General features: G+C 38.4%; 1 protein-coding gene across 3 annotated transcripts in view; it reads right to left on the bottom strand.

The window, feature by feature from the left end:
* The window catches only part of Fgf12 (fibroblast growth factor 12), a 567,610-nt gene that overhangs the window by 179,994 nt on the left and 367,545 nt on the right, over nt 1-20,071 (bottom strand). For all 3 annotated transcript variants that reach the window (NM_001395084.1, XM_087575301.1, NM_130814.2), the window contains one exon: nt 10,655-10,758. In NM_001395084.1, coding sequence (NP_001382013.1) covers nt 10,655-10,758 — 104 coding nt within the window. The remainder of the gene's footprint in view (nt 1-10,654; nt 10,759-20,071) is intronic.

Genomic DNA, 20,071 nt, shown 5'->3' with positions numbered 1-20,071 from the left:
TTATTGTTCATATATATACACATGTTCATATATGTAAACATGTATATATACACATATGCCCATACATATTTATAAATACACCCCGGTGAGCCCATTTAGTGTTGCCTGGATGCATATGTATTTAGCACTTAACACTTGTGATCAAATAACCTATCAAGCAGGATCCTATCCCTATTTTGTTTAAGTCAATTCCTTCTCAGTTGAAATCCAGTCTTGGGACTCATGCTTACTGCCCCTACTCAGATGATAAGTATTCTGTAACCAGTCACCCAGTGGCCAAAGGAGCCAAATATATTGGAGCAGGTGATGCAGGACCATCACTATAACTAAGTCCCATGCATGGATACAAAGAACTGACTATTCTTAGATATGTCTATTGCTGGCATGTGTGGTAGCTCATATAAGCCCAGCTAGAAGCTGACACAGATGGTCTGTCAATCTCAGGCAAACATGGGCCATCCTGAACTAGAAAGGAGACTTTGTCTTGAAACAAAATAAAATATAAGTAAGTACTATAAATTTATGTACGTACATGTACATGTATATTCATTGCAGCAACTACAATTATTATGGCTAATGTTAAATAACTCTGCTATATACTGTACTTAACTCAGAAAGGAAAAATTAGAAATGTGCATGATTTTTAAATTATTCGAGCCCAGGTTCTCATTCATGCTACTCTGAGAAACTTACTTGTTTTTCTTCTTCAATAAAAACCATCAGTAGGAACACATATGCTAACTTTTACAGTGCAAGGCAGCTTGAGGGCTCAAATAAGAATGTTCCCTAGAAGTTATAAAGGATAATGAGTATGACCAACATGATCTGCTGCTGAACAGAAAGAGGCACCATCCATTCAAAGATGAATGATTATCTGCATTGGAAATTCTTGCACAGACTGTTGGGATCAGGCAGACATGGATCTCCATTAACTTATTCAACAGTATTGAAGCCTTCACATGGGAGCTGCATGCAGCTTCCAATGTAAAAATATTAACCTAGGTTATATGCAATCTCTAACTTCAAAGAACATGTATCGTGGTAGGATAATAAGGCATACAAATCATCCTTCATGATAAGTGGTGCTTTCAATCACTTAACCCAGTTGAGGTAAAACTGATGGCTAATTCCTTTTCACACACACACACACACACACACACACACAAACACACACACACACAAACACACACACACACACACACAAACACACACACACACAAACACACACACACACACACACACAAACACACCAGGTTAAGGGAAGCTGAATTGCAGAGGAAGGGCTGGAAGGTTCCAATCAGAGGCACGATTACTAAGATAACTACCAAACACCCAATTCATTACTCCCAAAATTTGGCTGCATGATGCTACCGTCAACCAGTTCAAGGAGGTCTTGGCAGATTCATCTCTGTGAGAATTCATCCTTGATATATCGGATCTCTAAGTCTGAGCACTAGGTAGGATCGACAAGACATGAAAAAAACTAATTCTAGCAAAGGGAGAAGCGCAGGCCAATGTCCTCTCAAAGCCCCAAATGAGGAAACTATTGTCACTGCAGTAAATGTAAAAATGTTTACTGTATACTGAATGACAGGAAAACACGGGCATCCGCAGGGAAGGGACAGTAAAGGTAATTAGAGACATAATCAAAAAGCATGTTCACCTCTGATCTAATTTATGGGTATAGAATAATCTCTGACATTTCTCCATGGGCTTCTTTACTTCTCCCTCAGAACTCCCATTGTCTAAACCAGTTAATCAGTCTTCACTATTTCTCGAAAACACAAAGTCGTCTCCAGCCTCCAAGGTGTCTGTTCTCACCGACCTAGGTCAATGAGGAATTCGAATGGTTCAAAGTTGTACATAATTCAGGCAGCCTCTCATTTGTTTTCCTAATCATTTTTTCCTTGTTGTCTTTACCTAAAGCTTCTCAAAGTTTTTCTGGGCTTGATAGTAACTGTAAGACGGGAGTAAACAGTTCATTGTGAGAGAAAATAAGGGCAATGTCAATTGCAGAAAAGGACACTGAAGTAAAGTTGCTTCCCTCTAACCAACCCTGCTTCTATCAAGGGACATCATTTATTCATTTAACCTGTCTGTCTGCCAGAGAATCCTTCGGTCAGTTCACAATAATAATGTCAGGGTTATCACAAAGCTCTAATGAGATAGTTTACGTGACAGCATTGGGGGGAGATGAAAAAGTCCACAATGGAAAGAGTTATTACAAAGAAGCTCAAGGGTAGAGTCGCATCATGAAAATCTTATGGGTTTTCAATTCAGACCGAGATCTATATCCTGGTTTCTGTTACTTGGATCTGTTTGGTGAGGTCAATTACTTGTCTAACAGACAGTTTTTTTTATCAATGGCTAATCATTAATTTCTGTCCTTTCTTCAGCATTGCTTTGAAACCTGCATACAAATCTGCAAGCATTTTTGAAGTAACAACCAAAAATTTATTATTTGTACAACATGGCCATTAATACTGGTGCACTGGCAGTCCTTATAGCTGCTGTCATGATAACTTACAACTCACCAGAACATAGACTTAAAGAAGTGAATTTATCACTGACATAGATTTATATACAATTGCTACAGGTTCAGGTAGTGTTAGATAAATAGTAGTGTTATATAATTTTAACTTATCTCTCTGTTGAAGAAAATGATCATCCGTTTATAAACTACCTAATTCATATTTGGGAGATAACTATTTAAAGTTTATAAAATAAACAATGATTACAATAAAAAATAGAGCTTTCCCAAACATATTAATCATTATTAATCAATGAAATGTCAGTGACATGTGTGCTAAGTACATCAAACTTCATCAAAATGCAAATTACTCAAATACTCAAATTGCATTTTAAGTATAATTTTCCAAATGCAAATGTCAAAGCTCCCAAGTTGTCCAAATCAGTCACTTAGGTTTTTACTTCCCAAATGCTAACATTCCAGAGGCTCCCCTCCAAACTTCCTTTCTCCACTCTTTCCTTTTTCCAAGTTGACACACACACACACACACACACACACACACAGGCGGGGGGAGGACATTTCAGCTGATTGACACTGGAGCTGGACTATGAGAAGGAACGTTGAGTATCATAGCTTCAAAACGGTGAAGGTAACTATGGTTGTGGGGATGGAGTCAAGTTAACATAGTATAACATCCATTTCTGTTGGGTGATTTTACAGCATATTAGGAATTTAGCTTCACACCAAAACACCAGAGGCAACCTCTTTGTTTGTAGGATTTGTCCTAGACAGAATGACAACTGTAATTCAGGGCGGGAGCTCTGTGTCACTCATTCAAGGCTGGAGAATCATCTGGCCCGTTTTGTCATGCCTACAAACTACTGGAGCCCTAGTGAAATCTCTTAACACAGAGTCTCTGAAGAGCTTCTAGGTCAGTGATACTCTCATCACCTCTGCTCACAGAAGCAGAAGACTGGCACGTTCTTACTCCACAGAAATAAGAAAAGTAGTTGTGAACTTGGTGCTCCTGCAGAACTTGGACCCAGTACCCTTGCCCCTTCAGCTGTTTTATTTTGTTTTCTTGGCGATGAATTAAACGCAAGGCCTCATGGTGCTTGGCAAGCCTCCACTTCTCAGCTATATGCTTAGTCCTACCGTGATCAGTTTAACTAGTATCTCTTCTCTATGAAAACTCATAGCTGTGAGTATAACAATATAGGAGTTCTGTTCTAGTAAATCATAAAGCAAGAGAATAATTTTGTGAATTTCCCAAACATTGTGTTAGTGTCATGAACTTAGACTTGGTGTCAGAAGTGCAGGTGGCATTGGGCACGGGGAACTCTACTTCGAAGTGGCACAAACTCCTAACAACAGTTACCTACAACAATATCTATAGTATTTAAAGAGATGAGGAGTTTTCAGTCATCAATGCCTTTGTAAGTTCAGTGTTTAGCGCAGTGTCTGGTGTGTGAATTAACAGTAATCAGTGTACACTAGATGAATGTTAGAGTAACTGAGGTTGATTTTAGGCATAAACCAGCATTGGTCAAAACATCAAGACTTCCCAATGGAACCATAGTTAATCTTTAGGAAAATTCCTATTAATGCTTAGAATATGCGATGCCATTTAACCTTGGCAAGTTTCTACTGAAATCCTTCCTATGCAAAAGAATATGCTCATGGTGTGATCGTTAAAATATCTGTCCCGGGCATCAAAGATGAATTCGAAGCTTACCTACCAGCAAGACAGAGGCAAACTGCTGGCATCTAAATGTGGAAGAGGCATTTTATTTCCTTTTCAATGGTGATTTCTAATGGAAATACCAGTGGAGACGGGAGCTGGACTACTTGAATGATTGTGAATATCACAGATTCAGAATAGAGAATTCTATCCGCAATTGAACTGCGGTACCATCCTTGAATATTTATTGTACATATCAATCTATACCATAATTACTAAAAATTGCATTCCCAATTTTGTAGGCACAATATGAAAATGATTTAGATTTACAGTATAGCCTCAATGATATTCCTTTGTAATTCAGTCATGTATACAAGCTTCAGTTCAAATTATTTCAGTATAAAATGTTGATGTGAGTAAATTTATAGAGAATGTGGACTTTAAGCTTTGCTCTATTTTGTGCGTAATGAAAATATTCCCTTCTTCCTTTGACTCCCACCTAAAGAAGACCATTTAAGAAGCTCCAGGTAGTATTATAGATGTTTCAAAACATATAAAACTCAAAGAGAATAAAGCATAAAAGTAAGGCGGATTAAATGTCAAGGCAGAAGAAGTTAAACCACAAAAAATTAAACCATAGACACTTAATCCATATGTATATAACATAATTTATGAATATAATGAAAATTTTACATAAAATGTCTGTTTCAGTTGGTTCTTTCACAGGGCATGAAAGAGCTTTTATTTTTCTCTACTTTAAAAAGGTGTTATTTAATTTCATTAGAATTGTTTTAAACTCCTTTCAAAAAGGTACAGTGAATTTAAATGTAATAAAAAAAGTTAAAAATTAATGCACTAAAAACTTCTAGCTATAAAAAATGTCAGAAGATACAAATGAAAAATAAGGCATCCCAAGTTCATGTAACAGATGCTTACTATTGTTTAAATGTCCAAATAGCCTACAAGCCTATATATTCAATATCATTTTTATTAAATCTCAATGCCTTTCCCCATAGAATAATAATAATGCATATTAAATGTTAAAACAATCACCAAAACAAATGGAAGAATAAAGAAAGCAATTAGTCTCATAGTTTCTGATCTTAAAAGATGTATAATCAAACACATTTTAATACTTGTCCTGAGAAAACTTCATAACCATAAAACATATTTTTTAAAAAAAAATCACTCAAAGTAGATTAAAGCCTCAACTATGAGGGTTGAAGTCAAAGCTTCTAGAAAAACAAGAATCACAATTTCATGACAGTGAATTTGCCAACAATTCCCTCACTATAGGACATCAGGAGGACAAGGAAGAAAGGGGAAATGCGTGGGGTACTTCACTAACTTAAAGTTCTGCACAAAAACCAAGAAAGTAAAAAAGGCCATCAGTAAAATGAAAATAAGTATTTGTGAGTAGTACCTGATAAAGAGTAAATGTCTACCATACATAAGCAAGCTCTAACTGTGCAACAGATAAAACAAGCAAACAAGCAAACAAAAAATGCTGAAGGAATGAACTATGTTAGTCTCCCAAGACTATGCAGAAGACATCATAAGTTCTGTATGGAATGCCGGTGAGCTTTGGGGTCTTAAAACTTAAACCTTGGCTCAAACTATACTTGGGCTCATCATATGAGATGGGATGACCAATATCAATAGAAAAAAACAGTTCAGAAAGCATCAAGTGTTGGCTGGCAAAGAGGCATTTGAACAATTGTGCATTGTTGATAGCAGCACAAAACATTTCCGATGCACAGAAGACAGTAGGGAGTTCTCCGAAAGAATTCGAATAGCATTGCATGGCCTAGTAACTTTGTCTCTGGGTATATATACAGAGAAATGAAGAGATTTTGTAGCCATAATTGTATCTCTCTGTTCAGTGCAGCAATAATCCCATACCCAAGAAGTAGAAGGAAATTAATTGCTTTTCAATAAATGAATGGCCAGGAAGATACACACAATGGAATCTTACTAAGTTTTCAAAACAAATGTAATCCTATTGCCTGCTATAACATGGATAAAAATGAAAACATTTCACTAAGTGAAATGGGCAAATGTTTTCAATGGCCATATAACTTTGGTTCTTGCAATTGGAAGAGTTTAAAACATCTGTTGTCCAAAGTGTAGATATGACGAACAGTAAAGTACCTGCAAAAATATTAAGATGAAAATATTGCTTTATGTCCTTTTAGACAGAAAGGAGAGAGAGGAGGCACACCACAGACACACACACACACACACACACACACACACACGCATACACAGGGGGGGGATTCATTGATTGCTCATAGCATCATGTACCCTCTCATTCCAAATAAGCATCAAGGCTAACTGCATTGCCAAAGTCAACACTGTCAAAGCAACCACAAGCTTCCCATGGAAGAGAGATAGCACCATACCAGCTGTGGCTTCAGGCTAGCCTGGCTTCCGTCTTATAGAAAGCAATTTGGCCCAGAGTTCTCTCAACTTAGCTGATTGAACTAAAATTCTTAAATGCAAAGTGAGGACCAGAGCCCGCCTAGCTGCTAATTCAGTGAACTGCACTGAGATATCGTTCAGTGAAAAGAATGATATGCCTACCTGGAGGCACAGTTTGTGGCCTCAAAATCAACTAGACAAAACCGCCCCTCACCCCAGGCTCCTGCACTCACTCAATTTTTATCCTCGGATAGGAGCTTTGGTGCCTTAAAACTATTCTAAACTTGAGATATTGGAGGCTACATAGAAGCTACCAAAAAAATCGCTACAGTCATAGCAGCAGACTTCACAGGAAGAACTATCAAAAGAGGAGAATGCCCCCAAGGCCAAAACCCTGAACACTTAATGAATTGATTCTAAAATCCAACCTGAATGTGATTATAAAACGTCACTTGGGAAAATTAATGCTTAAACTATGAATTTTTAACTAAGAAAATCACTGACCAATTATGTTAGAAATGCTTTGAAAGATATGTTAATGACTTTCTGTAAAGAGTGAAAAAGAGGCACACAATAAAAATAAAAAGCAGGAAGAAATAAATCAAGAACAAGAGGATATTATTAGAAGCCATTCACCATTCAGAAATGAAAAACACCAGGACTGAAATCACAAAACTGCATAAAATTTGAACACAATGAGTTCCTAGCTTACATCATAAGAATAGCACAAAAGACACAACATGTAAATGGGATACAAGTTAAAATGTTTTTTGCATCAGAGAATTATAACTCTTTGAATTATAAGTTTATTAGAAACTTCTAATGGATAGAGATAGTTTAAGAACAGGAAACATAAAATGAAAATATTATTTAGGTTTCTATAGAGATTGCATAAAAGGAAATATTAAATTGACAAGTTCCTACACTCAAAAACAGATGCCAGAAAGCAATGGAATATTACCTCATGGAAACCAGGGGAAATGCTGGTCCAGTGAGGCATATCCAAGTACCTGAACCGTAGTCAAAGGGAGAAACCAAAGGAAGCATGGATCCATGAGGCAGGAAAATTACCAGTTACACAGAAATCCTCACACAAAACCTAAGAAGTCACTACACATGGATCCTCACACAGAGAGTAATGAAATACAGAGTTTAGAGGAACAGGATACTCAGCAATACTAAATTTAACATGTGAGTGTATATGCACACATATACAAACTGTTCATAGAGATTATTTTCAAAGGCTGGGGAAATGTAAGCTATCTACAAATAATTCATTTTAAAGTACAGGTAATCAGGTAGGTCAGTTGTATTTACTAATCAAGAAAATATCCCATAGCTCATGAGCCTTTTAGATGACAGAAATACAAAAGTATTTATCAATGTCTGTAATCATATATACGTGTGTGTGTGTGTGTGTGTGTGTGTGTGTGTGTGTGTGTGTGTATGCATTTGTGTAAACTGAAATCTCGGGAAAACCATGAAAGGAACAGAAATGTAGCTCAAGTTTAGAAGAATAAAAGAAGAGGAAAGTTCAGTAATACAAGAGAGTTTAAAAAGATAAGAACCAAAGTAAGTTTAAACATGTAAAATACAGTGGTTGTGTATAAATACATATATAAATAATATAGATATAGATAGACATAGATAGATACAGATATAGATTATCTATAGTTACAGATATAGATATCTATAGAGAAAGTGATAGAGATAGAAATAGATGATACGATAGAGATACACATATAGATGCACATATAAATGAGTTCCTCCAATATTAACCCTTCTAGCTCCGTGCTATAGCAATCAGCCCACCGCACTACTCATCTTCCCTCCTCCTTCTCAGTGAATGAAAAGAACTAGAAGGTAACAAGGGAACACACCTCCAGCTTAAACCTAAACAGAAACCAGAAAATGACACTGTGGAAAAGAAAACACCTACGGAGATCTCTGCCCCAACTCTCACGGCAGCACACCAGACAGAAAAATGCAGTACAGAGCATGATGCAGCCATATAGTCTGGTGTTGGTCTCTTTCATCCCATTATAGATTGTTTGAAATCAGTATTCGCCATGTCAGTCTGGGCCAGAGACAGAGGTGTTTTGAGAGGAGAAAATCAGATGACCTATGCCAGAGATGATCTACTTAGAATTATAGGATGCTTGACCCTGGAATCCTAACAAAGAAAACACTATGATTCTATAAGCAATCATAATCAACTGATAAAAAGTGATCTTAATTCAGTATGTGAGAAATGGCTTTACAAAGGTGATGAGTCTATTTGACAGTTTTGACTGCAATCAAAACTGTAGGTTTCTTTAAAACATCTCCCTCCTACAGACCCCAAACCCATGTACATAGCCTCATTTCAAAACAAGAAGCATAGAAAGAATACAACTCTGAAAGAGCTATAAGGATTAATCTTCATCCCACTCTGCCCCACCCATCCTTAACAAACACTGGCCAACAAAAAGTAAACAAATCTAGTTCAGTGACAGAAGCCCTGTCGCTTCTGTGGCTGCTCCCTGAGCCTTTCCATGCATACGTGATTCTTCAAGCAGTCTTTCATTCCATCCTCAGGTTTTCTCCACATTTTAGTTTTTATCCCAGTCAAGCATTGTGTTGCTATCATTTAGCTAACGGGAATTATTCAACAGAGTACCCTTCTTTATGCTTGTTTTGATATGACATCCCGTGAAGAGCTGAGGGTGCATATACCATGAGGCGCAGAAAATGAATGCTCGCTACTTTGCCTGAAAATGTTCCTATCTTTAAATACGATTTTGATCAACTCAAAAATGCGTGTCCATGCGTAGCATATACGTGGTGGGTAAATGCAAATGGATATTCAGATCTGAAATATATTCAGAAGTAGATTGTCACCTTCAATGTCTTAAAATTATCTCGGGTTTTAACTAAGAGGTGAATTATGCATATTTGTGGGAGAGAATGTGACATAGCAGTAAAGGCAAGCAACGTGTAGTGATCATATCAGAGGAGCTGGCCTATCTGTTGCGTGATATTTATCAGAGATAGTTGGGAACATTCAGACAATAGCAGCTTAAGTGTACTGTGATGACAGAGGCATTACTAATAAGTGTGTATGATGTATGAGATACACAGTAAATAGTTACCTGAAGTCTAACACTATTCAATGTTTACCCCACAGCTGAGAAACACAGGTTGACTTACTAGATAGTCTGTACAACGACTGAGATTATGGAGTACATAGAAACCTTTAGCTGTGATTTTCAAGAAACATTAATTTTATGAGCCACAAACAACCAATTCTCGTGTGAAAAACAGAAATTATTCAGAATAGCTACTTTTTCCAGGGCATGAATTTAAGTTTTTTGAGAGAAAGAAACTAGGATAGTATTAACTTAAAAATAGGCCTTAAGTACTTAAAAGTACACCAGTGCTCAGAGTATAGCTATGGTGTTACAACATTTGTCACTTGTAGATTTGAAGGGATGTTATACATGGGAGGGACCAACACCATCACTTCGAAGATCCAAATACTATGATAAAGTGAAAAAGTAATTTGTATACACACACACACACACACACACACACACACACACACACACACACTATTGCTGATGTATGTATAATAATGCAGATGTCATTTCTTCTAATCCAGAGTTCATTCTACAAATTTCTATTGTCTTTGAATCAGAGAATATGACCTATTAGGCAGCATCTATGAAAGTTCTTTCTTTACAATAATATATATAAAAAAGACTCTTCATAAGTCTTCTGCTATCTGTGAAGGAGAGTTAAGAAAGAAAAGTTTCTTACTCTTAGAACTGAATAGAAGGGTACATTCCAAACTGCACTATCTAGAAGTTGAAACTAGATGTAAGAGTATTTGATGTGGAAAGTGATTGGTTCATTCTCACTCCCTGAGGCATGACCTTTAACATCCAAATGGGAAAATCCTTACAATGGTCCTCAAAATCAATTTGAAATTATAAGGTGACATCTGTTCCTTTAAATGATTGCTTCACTAACACACACACACATACACACACACACACACACACACACACACATATACACACACACACAACTGAATTACTTACTGAGCTGTAGAGATAGCCTTCTCCATTCATGGCCACATAAAGGCTGGCTTTCACACCTTGGATGGCCACCACACGCAGTCCCACAGGAATTAGATTGAAGAGGGCTACAAGGAACAAAAGAAAAAAGTAAAAAAAAAAGATTACTGACTGTGTGAATAAGTCACCTTGTTTTTAACAACGGTCTTACAATTTTGAGTGTTAAAAAATCTATTGATTGGAAATAATATGAAGATATTTATGGAAATGGAGAGGGGCAAGAAGGGAGAAAGGAGAAGACAGAAAGGGGGATGGGGGAAGAGAGAATTAAAACCACAATGTGAGTCATTCTGCCTTGGTGTACTTCTGCAATAACAGCAATTGCTCACAAAAGCTCCAGTCAGTCACATGAGCCAATTGGAAGGAAGAAAATGCTAGGCGAGGACGATGTAAGGGTTTACATGGATTGAAATATCTAGGGTCCCTGCTCCTCAAAATAAACACATGAATTATAAGAATATGTGTCTAAGAAATAATCTGCAACAATAATCTCTCAATAGCAAAAAGCAAACATTATTCCCAAAACATTGTAAAATGTAATCTTTAAAACATGACAGAAGCTGTTTTAGAATTCTAGCTGTGACTGACTTGTTGGGTCTTGAGCCCAACAGTAGACTTTAGAATTCACTGGCATTGAGTAACAGTGGGAAGAGCTTGTCTCTTGGTATTTTGAATCTGGATATAAATGAAGGTATATTGATAAATGACAAGGTGTTCTGAATGCAAGAGGCCCTTGTAAACCCTTATATGTGTGTGATTGATCTCTAGTAGGTGGACTGAGTGCATGGGGAAGAATTAAGAGGTATGGCATTGTTGGAGGAGTGTTGTGTCATTGGGGATAGACTTTGATGAGTCTAAAAGCCTATGCCAGACCCACTCTCACTCGTTCTGTCTCCTGCTGGAGCATTAGACGTGAGCACTCAACAACTACACAGGACCATGCCTTCCTTCTTGCTGCTCTGCTCCCTGCCATGACGGTCATGGACTCACCCTCCGAAACTGGGAGTGAGGTTGCAATTAAATGCTTTCTTTTATAAATCACCTTGGCCTTGGTGTCTCTGCCCAGCCACAGAATAGTAACTAAGACAAGTGGACAGGCAATTTAAAGGTAGTTTGAGCTACAGTAGATATGTGTCATAACTAAAGAAAAATCTACTATATAAAACATTAAAAAATTAAGTTGCTGGGTTGATGTAAACAATGTCAAACCAAACGGGAATATTGTGGTCGTTAATTTGTTCAAGTTGCCTGTAGCTCTAAGTACTAAGCCAATGTGTTCACTCAGAGAAAAACAAACACATGGGCCAGGAAAGACAAAGACAGTGCCCTACGATCCTTTTAGCTATGTCTTGGGCTTAAAATATGACCCTGGAAATATTTGCCTCATGCACAGAAGGGACGCAATCACCTAGTTAGACGTTGTAGAAGGCACTGCAGAGAGGCACTAAATAACTCATGACTACATTTGTAAAAGAATCCCTTGGAGTTCTCTTTAATAAACTGACTAGCATTCCTCATTTACCCTCTCTACAGATAAAATTCCATCAGGTCTGATCCTGCCAAAGCTTGCTTGAGTACGTCCATTAATTAACCCAATAGCTTCCAGCTGGCTTCTCTCAACTTGAGATGGTAAGCTGCATGCACACAGCACACACACAAGCAGGTATTGTGTTTGGATTTTAGACAATTTTCAAGTAAGTCTTGCAGACGATAAATTTTTAGACTTCAGATTTCCTGTAGCAGGATTAGATCCCTAGTTGATGACACTGGCTAAGTCTCTGCCTCTTTGAACCTGTTTGTTCATTTGTCATGGAAGTTTGGACTATACTGAAATAGTTGCTTAAGGATTAATTTTTGATTCAATTTAGAGCTAAGCTAATTTTAGTTCTTCCTATAGGCTCACCATTGATCTTGCACATTTTAAATTGCTTAAGAAATATAAAACAGTCTACTTAAGGAGACAAAGCTAAGACATATGGAGTAACCTAATATGCTGTATAATTTATTTCTATAATTAAACGTGATATGTGCTTCGCTATATATAGTTTGTTTGTTGTGGAGGATGAGGAAAAAACATGGAAGAGTTCTGGGGCCTGAGGCATCCAGGAAATGTCTCACACAAAACACAAGACAGGAACTGACACTTAGGAAAGGAGAAGAAGGTTGCATTCATTCTTGTGAGAAAGGAGAAAACACAGCATGTAAATAAACAAGGATTCCTCTAATCATTCGAATTCAGACTTTACCAAATGGACAGGAGAAGCATGACACAGAAGGTTAGAGCAGCAGGACAGATTAAAGGATGAAGAGTTTTGAAGTAGAAGTTTCTAGACCAGCCAACCAAAGTCACATGACTTGGAGCTTCACATATTGCTTTATGTCATTGGATTCTTCTCTGTGAGGCAAGCATGTATTGCAGGCATGTAAGGCAGGCATGTAAGACAGGCATGTAAGGCAGGAACATAAGGCAGGCATGTGAGGCAGGCATGTAAGGCAGGCATGTAAGGTAGGCACATGAGGTAGTCATGTAAGGCAGGCATGTATGGCAGACATGTATGGCAGGCATGTAAGGCAGGCATGTGAGGCAGGCATGTGAGGCAGGCATGTGTGGCAGGCATGTGTGGCAGGTATGTGTGGCAGGCATGTAAGGCAGGCACATGAGGTAGGCATGTAAGGCAGGCACATGAGCCAGGCATGTGAGCCAGGTGTAACAATGCACTACACTTGTCTGTACCAAAGGGATTTAGAAAAGCCACTATATCCTTTAAAATGTTTTAGAAATAGAGCGATTTAAGATGGACAGTAAATATCCCTTTCTGTGTGTGTGGATGATGTACGTGAGAGAACACACACCATAGGGCACACGGGGAGACTACGTGGTAGACCCGTTCACCTTCCACCTTCTTTTGAGACAGAGTCTCTGGGTGGTTCCAGGTATGTATGCTGGGCTATCTGGCCCACAAGCTAACAGGCATGTTATCTTCATCTCCCATCTCACCATAGGAGCTCTGGAATTACTTACACATCATCACACCCAGCCTTATAAGGGTTCCAAGGGTTCAAACCCAGGTCCTTGCATTTGTACTCCAAGCACTTTACTCACTGAGCCATATCCCTAGCCCGATATTTAATACTTCTAGCTAACAAGTTATGATCAACATATGTAAAATATGCACAAATTCCCTTAAGCAATTTTTTAGTTTATACTCAGAAACTCGCTTAACAGCTTCAGAAGATAACATTTCATAGCTGTGCATTTATAAAGTGCTTATGAACCCGTCATTTGTATTTGGTCCTGACCCATAAAGGCCATGAAGAATTTCTGGCAGGATGAGGATTGAATCAATTTTTAAGACAAACAAATTGAGAGAGGCAACTGAGATGAAAGTTACTCTAAATTTAGGATTTCTAGCTCACTAACTGTATAACTATTTGTCTAAAAACGAAATGAAAACCCACAAAAACTATATTTTTCTTTGAATCACTTGAACTTTAATTTCCAAAAATATTGGTTCTTAACTTGTCACAAACAAATATATATCTTAGCTGACTTTCCCACACGTGCTATGGACAGAAATAGCTCTCACAGATTCACTGTTTGACACAGGCACACAGGTCTTCACATGCTTAAAGAACACTTCCGAAAAACAAGGCTCCTTCATTCTCTCTTCTCAACATTTGGTCTTATTGTAGTTTCGATAGAATCGTGGCCCCCGCATCGTCCCAGACTTGAAAACAAGGGCTACTCCCAAGCAGGTAATAGCAGACAGATGAAAGAAGCAGAATCCTTAAGAGTGAGACTGTGTCAGCAGCCCTGCACTCGATTACTAAACCTTACTTCTGGGAGGAAAATAGCCCTTATTGGTTATCTATGTAATCTTGATAGAAGATGCTAATGAGAGCAGAATTTGCGTACAAAGAAGAGATTAAGTTAAATGCAAGGCAATTATGCGTTGTAAATAAAAGCATCTACTAAAAAATAATCAGATTTTAATGATGACTCTTGTGAGAAGAAATGAAGGGAGTAAAAGAAGTTCTGGGAATACCGCCTCCCAAGGAGAGACTGTTGCATCGGATGTGAAGCATGGCTGAGGAAGCTGAAGCAGGAGAGAGAAGCCATTCGAAGGCTATCCTTCTGGGAGGGGCTTAAGGAACACAGAAATCCCGGTGAGTAACTAACACAGAGAACGTCCTCCATAAACCACAGGTGATAATCGCTTTCAGATAGAATGCTTACAGAGACTCAGCTTTTACCTCAAAGATTTAGCAAATAACATTAAATAGACTTTTCAGTGGTAAGAACTAAAAGCCTACTCATCTGGGCTCAGAGGACTGGCTCAGTTAAGAAGTTCTTCTACAGGACTCAGAAGTTAGGCTCCCAGCGTCCATGCTGGGCAATCCAAAACCACCTTTTAACCCCATCTCAGTCAGAGGACTCAACACCTTTATTTGCACACATGTGCACACACACACATACAATCACACACTCGCACACACATTCACACACATACATGCTCATATATACACACGTGCACACCCGCAAACATGTATGCACATATACATACACATTTGAGAGCACAGACTCAATTCTCTTCTAAATAGCCTTACTTCTGTCTTATCTGGAGACCACTCAGGCTTATAGAGGCCATTTACACTGGGTGAGAATTTCTACTGAATGTGATCTTCATCCTTAAGCCTCTCAGTAACAAGGATGCTGGACTCCACCCCATTCTTCATATCCATAGCATGTGCTCATGCCATTTCCTTGCTAGTTTCTGTTTCCATTGCTTACAACCTGACACCACCCTACATTTATGACTTCTACCTGTCACCCACTGTGTCCAAGATAATTAACAGAATACAGCTTTTTGCCATTTCGTAACTTCCTCTTGGTTTGTACATAGAATTGGTTATTGCAGATAAGTCCTCTCAGCTGACTTTTAAAGGGATGTGTGTGTGTGTGTGTTGTATGTGTGAGTGTCTGTGTCCTGGTGAATACTCACTGTATGTGTGTAAGTGCCCATAGAAGCCTTAAAGAAGATGGTAGATCTAGAATGCTAGGAACTCCGCTTGGGTCCTCTGAAAGAGCAGCAAGCATCTTTTCATTCTTCAAGCTCTAAGTTATTCAGCCCCCCTGAGTCTTGCAGAAGCTCATCGGAGATAATAAGTCCTTTCCTACAAGTCTCTCATTGATGCATGCTGTAAATGAGCATTAGATTATTTAATTACTTGTGTATCTCCATTTCTACCTGAAATCTGTTAAAGATACCTCGTAATGTCTTGCTTGGTAAAGTGGTCATGGTTTGTGTTCTTTATATGTGATTTAAATATAACTCTACAGAACTTTTGTGTGTACTTGCAAAATATGCTTTATTTAGAAATCCTTATCACTTTCATAAGGATATATCTACTGTACACTTACAATATGTCAAATACCCTGAATGTGCAAGGGCAGATTAGTGACTCTAACAGACACAACTCCAGCGAATACATGCTCCTCTGGGGTCTTTCTAAGGCTTCACCTTGAAGGCCCTGGACCTAACATGGAACTTGGATCTAAGAAACTGCTACTTAATGTTGGCTGAATGATAAATAAATGCACCAAAATTCTCTGTCTTGCTTGTTCATATATTTTCTAGGTCACATTTCCATAACTGACTATTCGAGAGAAATTTAAGTTAATACTTACTGCACGTGAAATACTTCTGAATATGGAATCGAACAGAAGACTAAAGCTCCCTATATCCTGAGATGTGAGACACAGAATGTAGGGGCTTATGTAAGAGAGCATCTGTGTTCTGTGTGTCGGGATGCAGGGAGATGAAAGGTTGGAAGGAAAGGGAGTTTGTCGGATCCATTGTAATAAAAACATTATAGGTTGTTGTGATTTGTTTTAAGGTGAACTTGCCACAAATAAAATCACCTGAATAGAGAGCCTGGACTGAGGAACTGTCCCAGTTGCTTTGACTGGTGTGGAAAGCACCCCCTGATTTTGGGGAGCCCCTTCTCTAAGAGAACAGGTAAATGGACACGGCGGAAGGATCATTCTTTGCCCTTTCCTTGTTGCACCTTCCTTATTGCCTGCTGCTGCCACCACTGATTCCTTCTGTGATAGCAGAGGCATTTCATTTCCAAGCTTTCATGGCAGGTTAAAGATCAGCAACATCTCTCCAGGAATCATCCGGACTTCTTGCACAGGACTGGAACTGCTGAGACACCCAGCCTTAGGAACTGAGAAACTGTGGGTTGTCACTCCCTACTGAGAGCTATTGTGAGACGACTCTGATTGCTGAAGTACTCAGCTTCAAGGAACTCATAGCTACAGAGGCTAGGCACATAGGTATGCCTCTTCTGTGGTTATTACTTTAAAGTGGACTTAATTTCACACACACACACACACACACATCCATTCATCCTTAGAGTTCTGTTCGCTGAGAATACCCATAGTAACACACACACACATCTTTCAAAATGATATTGGAATAGAAAGACACTGTTTCATAAAATGCTCTGCTATTTTTGAATTAATTTCCAGCTGCTTATTATATGCCTCAAGTGACAAGGATATAACAATACATCCATGGATCACAAAGAAGAAAGGGAAGAGAGCAAGTGAAGAGAAGAAAAAAGGCTCCCTGCAATATCGCCTCTGGAAGATACAAACTCCGTGCATTCTTGGATGACTTTTTAAACGTCATCTTAGTTATAGTTTGTATGTTCACGCCTGTATGTGGGAGTGGGTGTGCAGGCTTCATGTGGAGGTTAGAAGGCAACTTTACAGGAACTCATTCTCTCCTTCCCCAGCGTGGGTCTCAGAGACAGAACTCAGTTTTCTAGCTTGGTAGCAGGCATTTTTTTATTGGCTATTTTTTTTATTTATATTCCAAATGTCATTCCTGTTTCCCATCCATAAGCCCCTATCCCATCCCCCTCCCCTCCTTCTATAAGGGTTTTCCCCCTCCCCAACCACCCTCCTTCCAGCCTCTCCACCCTGACACTCCGCTACACTGGGGGATCCACTCTTGGCAGGACAAAGGGCTTCTCCTCCCATTGGTGCCCAGCAAGGCCATCCTCTGGTAGCAGACATCTTTACCTACTGAGCCATCTCACTGGCCCCATAAGTAAGCTATAAGTATAAGTTTCTTGTTGCTTGTAATAATAACAGGAATTTCAAAAGCACAGTTGCATTTCAAATTCATGGTTGAAGCTTTGAGGTGAGCAATGAGGGAAAAATATTATGACCCACTAGAACCTAAATGGAGGATACTGAGAGGATGCAGACATTTAACATTAATTTTTTTCTAGATTTCAAGCTGTTTTCAACAAAGACATCTTGTTAATGTGTGAATAAAATCCTCTGTGATACAAAGCCTTAACCTAAAGCAAACGGATATCCAGTTGTTTTCTCCTACAGTTCTAAAGACTATTGAAATATTTATAATCATAGTCTTTAAAATAATATTTTAAGCCACTCTACTGCTATTTCTTTGTCATGAAATTAATATTTGTCTTTAGTGCTTATTTTATTTATCACTCTCTAACGTCAATTCTGCAACCTTTCTGTGTTCAATAACAAAATGTCACGGTTAAATGTTCAGCAAAAGGAAAGATGGTCTAAATTCTTCTATCCTCCAATAATACAAAGGTGTTATATAAATTATGGGAAAGGGAGACTTGCTTACTCATTTAACCTGATTATTCATCCCTCATCTCTATCCTAAATCTGCCAACAGCACCTACTGCACATCTTTTTCATGCTTCCGTGTATGCATGGGTGTCTTGTTAAGCTTGCTGTTTTCAATCATCTTGGTATCTATTAAATAGATCATTTACTTGCCAATGACCTTTTAGAATACCTGTCATTCTGTTAAACTACTCTAGCCATGGTTAATATAAACTTGTGTGCTTGATGCTTTGCTGTGTGCATAAATAGTGAGCTTGATTTCTGAAATTATGCTGCTTTGGTAATTTCTTGGAAAAGCTATTAAACATGGAAATTTTTTTTACTTTTCATTTTATAGTCTCAAGAGTACCATGCACAATCAAAACCCAAATAATTCTTTTACTTTTTTATTGTATATTTTATGTATTTTACATTTCAAATGTTATCCCCTTTTCCAGTTTCCCCTCCATAACACCACTATCCCATCCCTCTTCTCCTGCTTCTATGAGGGTGCTTCCCCACCCACTCCCTCCCACCTCTCTGCCCTGACATTCCCCTATACTACGGAATCCAGTCTTCACAGGACCAAGGGCCTCTCCTCCCATTGATGCCAGACAATGCCACCATCTGCTACATAGGCTGCTGGAGCCATGGTTCCCTCCATGTATACTCTTTTGTTGGTGGTTTAGTCCCTGGGAGCTCTGGAGGGATCTGGTTGGTTGATATTGTTGCTCTTCCTATGGGGTTGCAAACCACTTCAATTTCTTACAGAAATTAAGATACAAATAAGATTAGTCTATTCCTTTAGTTTTCTAGTGAGGATCACAATGAGGCTTGGTTCATGTTGAGACATCACCCTTTTAATTAACAAATTTAAGACTTTGGTGACAGATGTTTTTTCCTCTTTGTCCTATATAGTTCATTGAGTTTTTATGAAGACAAATTAAGAAAATAAAATAGAAAGAAACCAGGCCTAAATTTATCAAGGTAAAACACAAAACATCATTAGCATGTCTGTTGAGTTTGTGTTGGAACAATGTCTTATGCACAGTGTAATGTATCAGCTGTCAATAAAGGGCTGAACAGCCAATAACAAGGCAGGAGAGAATAGGAGGGACTTCTGGGAAGAAATAGGAATTCTGGGAAAGTGTCAGAGGCAGGAGATTTGCCACCAAGATGTGGAGGAAGTCAGATGTAAGAAACTGAGGTAAGGTAAGGTAACATGTCAGATATAGAAGAGTATAAACAGGTTAGTTGAGTAATTAGATAGTTAGGGAATGAGCCTAGCTTAACTTCTAGGCATTAGTTCATAAATAAATAAGCCTCCACATGATTTGGGAACTGGGCAGACCAAAAAGTCAAATGGTTACAAGTTTGTTGTTTTTCTGTCTCTAAATCTGGAACTTGAGGGGTAGGAAGGCCCGATGATTGCCGTATGATGATTTAATTCGGCTTTCTTAAAATATCCCGGGATAGGAAAAGCTTTGGGTTTCACCTTACACAAATGCAAATCCAGGAAGTCCAAACAACATATACTTTAAATAACATCCTACATAAGCGTGTAGAGTCAACACCCTTCAGACTGTGCTGACTCCATGCATCCATTCAGGTACGCTGCTTTAGAAACAACTGACCAAATAATCGCACTAGCTGATCTGACTTATGGAACTGATTATTGGTCTGGGACTTAGAGACTGAGATTTTTCTTCTAAGCCATT

The sequence above is a fragment of the Rattus norvegicus genome, chromosome 11 (genome assembly GCF_021556685.1).
Source record: "Rattus norvegicus strain SHRSP/BbbUtx chromosome 11, alternate assembly SHRSP_T2T, whole genome shotgun sequence".
Taxonomy (NCBI): Eukaryota; Metazoa; Chordata; class Mammalia; order Rodentia; family Muridae; genus Rattus; species Rattus norvegicus.
The sequence above is the reverse complement of the archived record's forward strand: the minus strand, read 5'-3'. Positions and strand labels throughout refer to the sequence as shown.